The 13,920-nt window shown below is 34.9% G+C and overlaps 1 protein-coding gene across 1 annotated transcript in view; it reads left to right on the top strand.

Moving 5' to 3' along the window:
- FRYL (FRY like transcription coactivator) overlaps window positions 1-13,920 on the top strand; it is a 164,882-nt gene that overhangs the window by 123,416 nt on the left and 27,546 nt on the right. Inside the window, exons 41-52 of the mRNA XM_034064589.1 lie at window positions 135-339; window positions 1,267-1,388; window positions 1,869-2,059; window positions 2,755-2,849; window positions 4,091-4,698; window positions 5,247-5,344; window positions 6,216-6,386; window positions 7,364-7,504; window positions 9,503-9,697; window positions 10,867-11,028; window positions 11,305-11,379; window positions 12,444-12,620. Coding sequence (XP_033920480.1) covers window positions 135-339; window positions 1,267-1,388; window positions 1,869-2,059; window positions 2,755-2,849; window positions 4,091-4,698; window positions 5,247-5,344; window positions 6,216-6,386; window positions 7,364-7,504; window positions 9,503-9,697; window positions 10,867-11,028; window positions 11,305-11,379; window positions 12,444-12,620 — 2,240 coding nt within the window. The remainder of the gene's footprint in view (window positions 1-134; window positions 340-1,266; window positions 1,389-1,868; window positions 2,060-2,754; window positions 2,850-4,090; window positions 4,699-5,246; window positions 5,345-6,215; window positions 6,387-7,363; window positions 7,505-9,502; window positions 9,698-10,866; window positions 11,029-11,304; window positions 11,380-12,443; window positions 12,621-13,920) is intronic.

Below are 13,920 nucleotides of genomic sequence, written 5' to 3'. Positions count from 1 at the left end.
TTATTGCATCCTTTAAATTATTCTCATTATGTTTGCTAAACTACTGATTTTTTTTTGAGGGCTATTTTTTCTTTTTACATATTTAGTATTAATTGTCAGCTTCAGAGTGCATAATCATCTTGGTTTTATTTCAGCAGGTGTTAATGATTTTATACCTGATTACCAGCCCTCCCCAATGACAGACTCAGGGCTTAGTTCAAGTTCTACCTCTTCTAGCATCAGCTTAGGAAATACAAGTGCTGCCATTTCTCATCTGCACACCACAATCCTCAATGAGGTTGACATTTCAGTAGAGCAGGATGAAAAAGTAAAAACTCTCATAGAATTTATTACCTCAAGGTAAGATTTCAAGTTTCACTTTTATCAAGGTATGTGTTTTGTGGAAATAAGACAAAACTTTACTATTTAGCATGATGTTGTCTAATTTTGTCCCTCATTTATCACCAGTATGAGGCAGTTTAATTCTGAAATGTTTTTGTGTGATACAACCTATGAACAGCTCTTAACATTGAACAGTTTCAGAGAGTTTCAGTTTTGGCCACCCTGTTACCATGTTCCACGCAGGTCTGTTATTTTTGCTTGCCACACAGTTTATAGGATTCCCTTTTCCATCTATAGAATTAGGGCTGGAATACATAAAGTGATTAGGGAGCTGCAGGATTTGTGTGGAGTTTAGGGATTGCCTCGTAGTAGAGAGCTGGCTATTTGGAAACCAGAAATCTGTGACAAAGAACATCTGTAAAGCTGTCAACACTTGCGCAGTTCGTATGATAGTTTACATAGAGCTTTCAAGATTCTGTAGATCTGAAATCCCACCTGTTTCTCAGAACTTTTGATTACTTATGATTTACATCAGCCTAAATTTAGAATAGTGTGGTGCATTGATAGGAAGAAAATGGTAAGAAAGGAGGTTGTTTTTTAAGAAGTGTGTAATGGTGTTAGTTGTACTGGTTTGTTATTAGATAACTAAATATTATCTAATAGAGAACACCTTTTCCTAAACATAATGCCGTTATTTCAGTTGGATCTAATACACTGCTTTGCACCTTAACTTTTTGCATATTGTTATATAATACTGGGCAGTTGTCAGACTTCTTCCAATTTGTGCCTGCAGTTCTGGATAGTTTCTTTTATGCAGTAAGTAGTAGATTCTTTTGCAATTAACCTTAATTTTGCAATTAACTTTAAGGTTAAAATAACATTTAAATAATATTAATGTCAAACACTATGTTTTATATTCTGTTTACTCTATTTTTATGTTTTTAGGAAAAGAGGCCCACTTTGGAACCACGAAGATGTTTCAGCCAAGAATCCTAATATAAAGAGTGCTGAACAGTTAACTGTCTTTTTAAAGCATGTGGTATCTATATTTAAACAGTCTAGCTCAGGTAAGTTAGAAAACACGCAATGCATGATAGGATGTCCAAGTCTACAAACTAAATTAAGTTTTTTGAATGGCTGTAAATTTACAGGTTATTTATAAGATCACTCTAGGTCATTGCTTACTGCTTTAAAATAATAGATTTTTCTTGTGTATTGCACATTTGGTTCATGTTTCTGTTACAATAGATTTAAATATAATCTTTTAGGAATGAGGTAATGGAATCATAGAATCTGTTGTATTGGAAAATATCTTATTAATTTATTACAGACAATATTAAAATCATAAATGTTTTATCTCTACAAGTATTTCATATGTTTACTATTACGGCATACAAGTTTACATGCCAGAAGGATGTTTGAAAGTAACACTCCTTGAGAAAATTACTTGAGAGAATGACTTTGGCAATATACTCTTAAATTCAAGTGGTTTTGAGAATTTTTTTTATGATGCATTGTGTTGCTTGAGCATTTATTTGCTTTCATAGGAGGATTTCAATTGGAACACCGTCTCAGTGAAGTTGCTTTGCAAACTGCGCTTTCATGCTCCTCTCGACATTATGCTGGGAGATCCTTTCAGATTTTCAGGGCTCTGAAGCAGCCTCTTACTGCATCTACGCTTTCTGATGTTCTCTCCAGACTAGTAGAAACTGTTGGAGATGCAGGAGAAGAAGCTCAGGTATTTTAATTTTTCCTGCCTCTGTATTAGAAAGTCTGCCTAAATGAGATACTTTCAGGTTTATTTTAATGAAAGGAGAATTTAAAACAATTTTTTATTCAGTTGGTCTTTATTTTTAAATAAAGATATTTCAAATATCAAAACAGTTTTAAATCATGGCACTTTCTGAATTTTCATCAAATTAAATGGTGAAAAGATGAGGTGTGCACATTCTCTCTTATAGCAATAGGAACTTGCTTTGATACATCTGTTTCCTGAAATCACCTTCTCTTTCATAGTCAGAGAATCCTGAGGTCAGACATATAAAAAAAAGGGTTAGGTTTTCTTTTATTAAGAAAAATAACATGATAAAGTATGAAAACCCATCCAACTTAGTGTCATTGTACGTCTGGAGAAGTGGATATTTTAATATTACAAAATGACAGTCTAAGTGACTTCATCCTTAAGTCCATCCTTAGAAATAATGCAAACCAGGATGAATTCTGTGAATATGTAGAAAAATACAGTGATTTCCCCTGTCTTGAAGCTATAGTGCTAATTTGAGCTGTCTCATGAGAATTATGTTCTAATTGAAGCATAAAATAATAGTTCAGCTATTGATACTGATCTCATATTTTTATATTACTACCCAGTAGATTTTCTGTGATCTCCATGTGCATATTGCATCATTTATAATGACCTGTGGCTTTTCTCAGGGTTTTGTCATAGAACTGCTTCTGACCTTAGAGTCTGCTATTGATACGTTGGCTGAAACCATGAAGCATTATGATCTGCTTTCTGCCCTTTCTCAGTAAGTTCTTTTATTAATCAAACTGCCTTACACATTTTGATACATATGAATTATTAAAGATTTGTATTACAAATGTAAGGAATAATTTATTGTCTTTGCCAGAATAGCTGTATTGCTATAGCAAAATTGCTTGCTTTTATCATCCTGTCTCAAGCAAAACTCTTAAGGATATAGATTTTAAAAGGATTTCTGCTACCTTTCAACTTACCCTGCTCAACGATTTAAAAATAAAATAAAATTTAAAAAAAAGAGACATTCCAGTTTTCCTTATGGGTCCATTCTGAAGTGTTGCCAGTTCTTTTGTGACTTTTCAAAAATAAAGGCACTGAGTATATTTAGTACTTCCTGTTTAAATCAGGTTCTAGTGACCTTCATTAGTAATGTAATTTCTTGGGAGCCTTATTTTTTCCCCATATGTATAATGAAGGTAATGGCACCAATCTTCAGAAGATAATTTGAGATAATTTAAGTTTCACAGATGAAAACTCCTGTGCTGCAATAAATACTTTTACTCCAGTGCTAATACAAAAGAAATTTCTTCAGTGACAGCAAATGCTAGCCTCAGTTTTGTTGTCCCTATATATGAGAAGTGTAATTGCATAGTCTGAGTCATCTGTGTGTCTCATTACAATCTGAATGGTTAGCTCAGTAACTTTGTTTCAAACTGAAAAAAAAAGAAATAATCCCTAAATGTACAGACATTGCTTGAGTTCATAACAGAATTGTTGAAAAGGTTGAGATTCCTAGAAATATATTCTATTTCTCAGTATCAGAACTTGAAGGTATTGCGTTTTCTAGGTCCGATACTTCAGATAAAACATAAGGTAAAAGTATAGTAAGTAAATAATTTATTAATTCATTTCTCTACCTTTATCACATATGTGAGTAAATTGGAATGCTAGATCTTCATTCACAGATAATCTACATGCTACAGGGGTTTTTTTCTGATTTTACTGAACTGTTATGTAGTTATTATGGTATTCTGGGATTGTAACAAATAGATTTGGTAGAAGAGATAACAGGACGCTACAGTCTTGTTCTTATTGCTGGAAGGATATTTTAGTGTTTTAGATAGATAAATCCTATATTTTCATAAGATAGTCTTCCAGTGATGGAGTGATTCATTGTGTGTGTGTATGTGTGGGTAGTGTAGCATCTTTTTCCTTTCTTCCCTTTTTCTAAATTGCATGTTATTAAAGTATTTTATATGGAATAATACATGATACTGATTTTTATTTCAGAACCTCATACCATGATTCTGTAATGGGAAACAAGTATGCAGCTAATAGGAAAAGCACTGGACAGATAAATCTAAGCACAAGTCCCATTAACAGTGGCAATTGTTTAGGATACTACAGCAATACAAGGAGTAATTCTTTAAGACTGAATTTAATCAGTGAGCGGAGAGGCGACCGTCGGCGGAGCAACACACTGGATATAATGGATGGAAGGATAAATCATGGTGGAAGTTTGGCCAGGACTAGAAGCCTTTCCTCCCTTAGAGAGGGAGGGATGTATGATGTGCAGCCCACTACTGACCCTGTCAACTTGATGGCCACCATATTTTGGATTGCAGCTTCGTTGCTGGAGTCAGATTATGAGTATGAGTACCTTTTGGCTCTCAAGCTGCTCAACAAGCTTCTTATTCACTTGCCTCTGGATAAATCAGAGAGTCGGGAAAAGATAGAAAAGGTGCAGAGTAAATTGAAATGGAATAACTTCCCAGGCCTTCAGCAGCTTTTCCTGAAAGGCTTTACTTCAGCATCTACACAAGAAATGACAGTTCATCTCCTCAGTAAACTCATCACAATTTCCAGGCATGCTCTGGTGGATCCATCTCAGTTAGCAGGTATCTTTAGTAGATGTGTGTGTAATGAAATACATTTTTTCATCAAATTAAGTGTAATCAAAATCAATAGTAATTATGCATTTGCCTTAAAAAAAAGATCCCTTCGGTTAAATGCTTCAGTAATTATCTGCCAAGAAATACTGCATGTAAGATGTATGTATTGACTATTAACTTGCTTACAAGTGAGTTTTAGGAGCACATGTATTATTTTTCATGATCTTGTGCTTACTAGCTCAATTAGTACTTTTTCAAACTTTAAGAAGCAATGTGACTGTACTGCCTAAAGCTATCTAGTTTCCTTATGCTTTCACTTAATTGGTCTGATGGTAATTTTATTTTCATCTTATGCATATTTATACCTAACACAGACATATTTATATACATTCTACATACATACACACTTAAGTACATGTTATGTGTATTTATATATCGGTGTGAATGTATGTGTCATCCTATAGAGGTACTTAAAATACCAGGTAACTTCACATTAATTAAGTAATATTAAAAATCTTTGGGACTCATGTAACTGTGTTTATATATGTGTTTAGGATTTCCCTTAAACATCTTGTGCCTACTTCCTCATCTGATTCAACATTTTGATAACCCAACTCAGTTTTGTAAAGAAACAGCAGACAGGATAGCAAAGGTATGTAAAATGATGCTTGGAGAAGGACTTTATACCAGCATTATTTCTATATTTTTCTGCTCTCTTATATTTTTACCTAATATTCTAATATAGAAATAACTGTAGAAGGTCATATTTTAAAGACAAGATTCAGTCCTAAGTTACATAGTTGGACCTCATATCAACCCCTGAATTTCTCTTTGTCAATGCAAAAACATGTTTAGCTTATTCTATAAAATTGAGATGTAAAGAACAAATTTCCATACTAATAACATCAGCTGCTTTTTCTTAACTCGTCTGATTTTTCAGTTTGTAATTTTAAATTTAAATCCATTTTTAAGCAATCTTCCTAATTTACTTATGAGAATGAGCTCATCCTTACCTTTTGGACTGGAGAAGAAAAGATAGTATGTTCTCTAGTGTCTGTTTAAACAGTACATGATACACACCAACGATCTCCTGCCAGGCTGGTGGTATGCTGGCCTAACAGACTGTATTGTAAGGAAGACTGTGGAAAGGGGAGTAAGTGCTGTCTGTCATAGAGGATGCAGTTGTAGCCCTCTGTGATACATAAATGACTTACATGTGCATAAGCTGCCTCAAAGAACTACATGCTTGTTGTAAATCCAGACATTACTGCTGTCCCTTAAAGAATTGCTCTACTAGTTAGGGACACTAGTTTAGCGAAGTTTGGTATGAGTAGATAAAATTGGAGCGTGGATGCCACAGTACCAAAATTGAACAGAAACTGTAGGTGTTGCTTATATGATTAGTTCAGTTTCAGTTATTAGAAAACAGAGTGCAATCTGGGAAAAGTGCATAATGAGTTGTGAATGCTTAGGTTAAACAATTGTCATTTCTAATATAATTAAATAGGCTTTTTGCTTTACAGGTTTGTGCAGAGGAAAAATCACCCACTCTTGCCAATCTGGCTCATATGATGAGTTTATACAGTACACACAGTTATTCCAGAGACTGTTCTAACTGGATTAATGTAGTGTGTAGATATTTGCATGACTCTTTCTCAGATGCCACATTTAACCTCGTAACTTACCTTGCAGAGGTAAGTATGTATCTCATGTTATCAACGTACGATCAACATTACATTTACTCATTTCCAGTTCCTTATTTTTCATGATTCTGAATATTGGAAAAAAGTCCACCTTCCATGATTGAAGAATAGTATTAAAATATGCCATTTTGGAGTGCAGTAATATAAGTATACCTAGAAATGGTAATCCCTCTAATGAAAGATCCCTTTTCATGATAGTCGTGTTTCAAAGTTGATATTTATATTCTGTGCTATGTGAATAAAATGTGGACACTGTCTTGGCTTCAGTATAGTGCAAATTCTAAGGGACCCTCTTTTAGCCAAGTGCACATTTAAAGATTACCTTATCACAACTTAAATTAAACTTGGAAATTATGAAGTATTGCATTGTATATAATCAAAGATAATTTCGGCTGTAGAATTCAGTACATGAGTCTGCCAGCCATTCATACAGGAACACTGTCACTATCTTTAAAAAATATCTTGTGTGAAAACCTTTATGACTTGTCCTTAAAGTATAAAACTTCAAACTGATGAAGATATTTTTTTGAATATTTATACATTCTCATGAAAGACTTTATAAGCACTTATTTTGTTTGTAAGATTGTGTGTTCCAGCTTGCTTTAATGCAGAGACATAATTGTTTTTCGTACAGTAATGAGATTTTGAATTTGTATGAACACTTCTGTTTAATGAGAAGTGTTTTATTATGAGGTGCTTTAGATCTATGCTAACAAATACGTCAAAGTTCAGGGGAAAAAATGAATTAGGACAGAGAACATTGTTCTGATTTTCTTTTAATGCTAAAACAAAGTTTTGAAAAACATGAGGTGATACCAGTAAAGTGGCAACTACTGGTTTTAAAAACAAGTTCCTTAAAGGGGAAAATAAATACGTATGGAAGTTGGCTGTATTTTAATGTTTGTTTTCCCTTTCTGCTACCATGAAAGGCCCTAATGAATTCTGTATTTTAAATGTATTTTTTTTAGCTGTTAGAGAAGGGGTTATCCAGTATGCAGCAGTCCTTACTGCAGATCATTTACAGTCTTCTGAGTCATATTGACCTATCCACAGCACCAGTGAAGCAGTTCAATTTGGAAATCATAAAAGTTATTGGTAAATATGTTCAGGTAGGTACTGAAAAACTGTAAGAGCCTTTCCTATATTATCGAAGTGGTAGTGAAATTACACTTGTGTTTTTATGGGGATTCATTTATTTCAGACATAAAAGTAGCTGTTCAAGGCCAGATTTTGTAGTATTTTATTATTTTGTCCTACGTACTTAATTCACTATATGCTTATGTATTTGTCTGGTTTGAAATACATTTTGTGGGAGAAGTGTACATGGGTGAATGTGCATCTATTTGCAGATATAGGCAATGCTACGTATGTAGGTAGAGGACGTAATCCTTCAACTATTAAAATGCAAGTAAAACTTTACTGCTAAATACTGCACAAATGTTTTATTTAAATATATATGTTTTCAAAATGAAGTTTTACGGTTAAATACATATTTAAATCACTTTGACCGATATGTCTGTGAGGAACATTAAGGTGTACTGTAATGGATTTGAGTGCTTTTTTTATTAAAGTCCCCCAAAGATGAAGAACAGTGTTTTGCTCTAGGTAATTTGATCTGTTGTACTTGGAACAGAATTCACTGAAAATCTATTTCACAGAAAAAAGTCTAGCATCTTGCTGAAAATGAAAATGCCTGGAGCATAAAAACCATTTCAGTGTACAACATTCTTTTTGTTTTTTCCCTTTGCACCCCCTTTTTCCTGAATTCCATTATTGCCAAATGTATTTCACTCAAGTGGTTTAATCATAATTAACCAGGAAGAGAAGTGCTCCCTGGATGTTTTGTTATTGATGGATATGTACTTTCGATATTGTGCTCCTGTCAGAGTGCATTAGGCAAAATGGAATGATTAGCATTAACTATAGTTTTCGTGGCCTGAGAGCTGCTTGCTTCACGTCTAACCTTTATCTGAGCTTTCCATGCTTTCTATGCCCGCACTACCATGGAATCTTGTTTTAATTAAGAGATGGTGGCTATCAAAATAATAGTACTAGTGAAAAAAAACCCTCCAGAGAGGCGTGTGTATTTTTGATATGATAAAACATGTTACTATTAATGACAAAAGAAGATCATCAATGAACATGTCTTGTTTAAATTTGATGCTACTAAGCTGATGCTTTTAATCTTTTGCAGTCACAGTGCATCTTAATTTAAGTTGCTACAGGATGGTTCAGGTTTGAGACTATTTTTTTATGTTTATGATGCATAGAAATTCAGGATATTATTGAAGACTCTTATTATGGCAGATATCCTGCTAATTGAAAAAACTGGGAGATTAAGTTTCAGGTAGAATCCTGACATTTTCAGGAGTGTAAACCTTAACCCTCCCAAGATGCTGCTTTCGGTGTCTCTTATGCGATTCACACAAACTACAATTTCTGTAGCTGAAACTGCTAAACTATTTACATTACCATTAACCATCTTTTTGAACGAGAGTACACTTAAATCAGGCCCTGCCTCTAATGTTCTCATGCTTTTGCTCTGGTTGTTTTAAGCACTCAGTTTGATACTGCATAAAAACCTTGTAAATTTATTGGTTTGGTTTGGGTTTTTTTAAGGTTTTTGAAATACCTGAGGAAATACAAAGTACAAAATATTTTTGACTGTTTCAAATTAGGCTTACTCTGACCATAAATGTAAAATAATTGAAGATGACAGGAGGTGGAAGTTACTTTGCTTTTAAATGCAATTAGTTTTTATCTTCTGAGGCATGACAGGTGGACACTTCAGACAATAGTAAAACAAATAGTGCAAATACAGGGAGTGAGGGACATAGGACAGAGTCTGGTGTGACTGGCACTGGGACCTCCCTGCTTGGCTGGACCTGACCCCCGACCGTGGGCTGACCTGACAGCTTGCTGCCGCCCTCCTGACACTTCAAGGTCCAAACCTGCCCACATGTTTTAGCAACTTGCAGCCACATGTAGAAGATTAGAGATTCTGGTTTTGGGAATCTGGCAATGAATCAATGTGAAATCCAACTGTACATTAAAAATGGTGTCTTGTTTAAAGTGACTGTTTTGCAATTTATGTATGTTCTCTTTAGAGTCCATATTGGAAGGAAGCTCTTAATATTTTGAAACTGGTGGTGTCTCGGTCAGCAAGCCTTGTTGTACCTAATGATATCCCTAAGTCTTATGGAGGTGACATAGGTTCTCCTGAAATATCTTTCACTAAAATTTTTAATGTCTCCAAGGAGCTACCTGGGAAGACCTTAGATTTTCATTTTGACATATCAGAGGTAATTACTGTATTTAAATTACAACACAATAATGGCTTCCTGTTGCAAACTCAGATCTGTTTTGTTAGCCTTCTACGTTTATGTATTTTAAAATAAATATAATTGTTAAGAATGACAGGTGTTGAAGTTTTACATACAAGTACTTAAGAGTCATACTGAAAGATAACCTTTGAATGCTTTTGTTGTGTTTTTGCCTTTTTCTGCCTCTTTGAATATCTGAAGAGTTAATTACTAAAAGTCAATGGGATTATTCTCAAGGGTATTTCACCTGTGTCAGAGAGCAGGCTAATGCAGCTGGCTGCTGCTTGCAGCTGAACATTCCAGGCTTTCATCAAATGAAGGGTTTTGTGTTCTAGGGCTGAGAGGATTAAAACCCTGTACTGTGGTTCTGGCGTGGCTTTGAAAGACGGAGAAAATTTAGAGGAGAGAGTAGGATACACAATATATGTACCTCAATGTAAGATGAATGAAACTGGAGAAAACCCTGTAGTTAAAAACAACACACCTACTCCCTCGCTTAAGGTTCATTAGAACTGAAGTGATACATCTGATACTCATTCTCTGTCTGAGAATGGGAGCATGGCCAAATAACTGCAGTGTAATATAAGGACGTGAAAATTGTAGGACTTTGCAGTTAATCAGAAGTAAGGGCTCCTGGTAAAAGCTGACCCTAGATAATGATTGAAGTTACAGATGTCTTAAGAGAATTACTTAAATTGGTAAGTGAATTCCTTACTGGAAGTTTCATTGCATGCATATAATTGAGGGACAAGATGAATTTCCGCAGAGTTCACTGGAATGGCATTTGTTGTCAGAAGGACTGAATTTGCTGCTTGGTTCTCAGAAGTGTGTGTTAGTTGCTTGTCTGTGAAAACAATTTTTTCAAAACATGTTTAAAAACATATAACTGGATTGTCAGCATAAATTCTTCTTAATTCGAAAAACCACAAGTGAGCAGAATGGCAGCCTACTGCTTAGGGTAGACTTACTCAGCTTTGTATTTCCCAGTGTACCAGTGCTCAGTGGATTAGGCACAGGCTTCATAGAATGCTTAAAAACAGACAGACAAGCCCTTCTACTTTTTATGTAATACTAAATTCTGAAAACAAATGTGCAGTCTTTACTAATACAGATCTGCATTTTGAGGAAGTATTTGTTGTCTTTGGTAGACACCAATTATTGGGAATAAGTATGGTGATCAGCACAGCGCAGCTGGTAGAAATGGGAAGCCAAAAGTCATTGCTGTCACACGCAGCACTTCTTCAACTTCATCAGGCTCCAATTCAAATGCATTAGTTCCCGTCAGCTGGAAGAGACCACAGCTATCTCAGGTACATTGTCTTGAATACATTACACATATATTACTAACAATGTTTATGAATGTTTAAAAAAAATGTTGAAGTCTAATTTGAAGTCTGTATTGTGTCTTAGCAAAACAGTAAATGAATATAGCGTAACTTAAAAGCTAGCACTGGTGAAAAGAAAAAATGGTCAGATTCTTCTTAGTGGATGTCATCATGTGAGACGACTAGTTAAAATGCAGATGGTTTACATTTTAACCTCCAGCAGATGCCTTGCTATGTGATTTTCTTTGGTATATTTTTCAGAGAAGAACTAGGGAGAAGCTAATGAATGTGCTTTCTCTTTGTGGTCCAGAATCTGGTCTTCCCAAGAATCCTTCTGTAAGTGGTGATGGTGTTTTGTTCTGGTTCTTAAATCCCAGCAGTGATAATGCTGTTGTGTTTTCAGGTATTGGTAAAGTTATGAAAAGCAGTTTTTGACAAACTGGTTTTGCGTTCAGTAAATCACAAATCCAGTTTGAAGAATTAGAAAGAGGTGGAATCATAAGTAATGAATTCTTCCTCAAGAAGTCCAGTGGGCACCTCTCTTTACTAGACATGTTTGAAAACACTATTTAAATTTAGTCAAAACTAATGTTGCTGTCTCAGGGAATGGACCTTAGGGAAGATCTGTATATTTTAAAGCAAAGATTAATTGCTAGGATTAATTCTTATTTTTTATCTTATGTGGTTATCAAAACATGATTTTTTTTTTAAGTTTTTGGACTGAAACTTAAATCTTTCCTCTCCAAATTAAATTAATTGACTACTAAGGAACTCAGTTGATCAAACTAATCTTTAGTACTTCTTCACAGAAGAGCAAAACTACACTGCCAGTCCAGAGTAGTGTGTTTGAGGCTGCATATATAAATGTTGAGTGTCTTGGCTAGAAGAGGGAAATGAACTAGGTCTCCTGTGTTCTGAGTAAATCTTTATGTAGCCCCTGACAACTAACATGTACTTTAGAGAGAGGGGCAGAAATGGCTGGGGACTGCCAGGATGTTGATGCAGTATTGGAAACGCCACAGAATCCATTGAAAAAAAACAGTGGATCACATGCCTTCAAACTAATGTGGGTATCAATAGGAGCAGTAGTCTTAACTATTAAGTAAACTAGCTGATGGTTTTACTTCTGTGCATGGCACGGAGAAGACCCCCAGTGGCATACTAAGCTTAATAGTGGTGATGGCATTAAGAGCTTTTTAAAATAAAGTGAATAGCCCACCTCGGTTGGCACTAGCTTAAAGATGTAGTTTAAAATCCAGCAATTCTCTAAACAAACTGCAATCTACCTTGCCCTAGTGGCTAATTGCCGCTAATGCCATTAAATGTGGAAAGCAGGATAGCTGACTTCTGGAGTTACAGAAGTTGTAAGTTTTTATTTCTATTTTTACCCATATCTGCAGGTTGTGTTTTCTTCTAATGAGGACTTGGAAGCTGGAGATCAACAAACTAGTCTTATTTCAACAACAGAAGAAGTGATTCAAGAGGAGGAAGTGGCTGTAGAAGACAATACCAGTGAACAACAATTTGGAGTTTTTAAAGACTTTGACTTTTTAGATGTTGAATTGGAAGATGCAGAGGTGAGACCTTGGGATTTCTTCTGCGTATTTCCATTTGAGAACGTTTTAAAAATAAGGTTATGTTTGTGCAGTTCTAAGGAATTAGCAGCTCTTCTAACTAATCCAATTGGAAAGATTCTATGATGTGATTGAACTCAACTTGAATGATAAAGAAACCTGTGTCACAAACTTTGCAGTGTTAAGTTGTTACAAGTTGTTGTGTGTCTTTGCTCGGGAGAGTTGGGATTTTTTAGGGGGAATTAAGTGACTTAATCCGAAAGTGAAGTGATAAGACAGTATAAACCAATTACAGGATGAACACCTGCGTATCATGCAGCCAAAAATTTAATAATGGAAAAGTATGTTAAGAAAATTACATAATGTTGTTCCTGATATGCTTCTGCATTTTGAAAACATGAAGAGTAGCTTTCGAAGTTACAAACTGTATGATATACTAACTCATTAGGTATGATTAACTTGGTCAACATAAATGGTTGCACTGACTTTTACATTGTATCTGGCTTGCTGCAGTTCTTACATTTCCTCTACTTCTCCTCTCAAAAACAAGAGAGGGGAGGTAAACCAAAATTAAATATTGAGAAACAGTAAAGATTCTGTTAACAGTTGCTACTTGCTTGGGATAAATAAAAGGCTTCAGACCAGAATTTGCTGAAGCTTTAAAGTATGATTGTAAAAGGACTGGGGAGAAGTACTTTGAGGTTTCTTTCAGTGTTTTTGTTACAGGCTGTACAAAATAACTGAATTAGTAATGGAGACCCTTGAGGCAACAAGCTGCTAAGAACAATATCTGCCTATCTAAACTCCAAGATTGTTCTTTTCATTAATCTATCCCTTTTTACAAAATCTTGCTTTTTTTCCCTGTTAAGTTTTATTTCACTTTCCTTCCTGTATATTGCTTCGCTTCAGCCAATATTTGCATCTTCTAGGAAAAGTATAGGCTCATTATGGTGTATTGCATAGAGGACCAACACACTATATAGATACAGTTTCCTATATTCAGAGCAAGTAGTCTTAACAGTTCAGAATTGGCACAGTAGTAGCATAGCATTATTTTAACACTAGATGGGGTTTTGCAGGTAGGATGCCAAAAGTCAAAAACATTGCCAAACCAAGTTAACCTGTAACTTAATTTTCTGTATTGTTTTAATAGCAGATTAACAGATCATGATGAAGAAGAGACAGTTTCTGTCTCAGTACTTGCCTGTATGCAGCATGTAGTGCTATACTTGCAAAAAAAAGGAAAGAAAAAGCACAGATTGTAAACTTTAGGGTATTACATACAAATTGTGCACTTCATCTA

This window comes from Melopsittacus undulatus, chromosome 7 (genome assembly GCF_012275295.1).
Source record: "Melopsittacus undulatus isolate bMelUnd1 chromosome 7, bMelUnd1.mat.Z, whole genome shotgun sequence".
Classification (NCBI taxonomy): Eukaryota; Metazoa; Chordata; class Aves; order Psittaciformes; family Psittaculidae; genus Melopsittacus; species Melopsittacus undulatus.
This window is presented reverse-complemented; position numbering and strand designations above follow the sequence as displayed.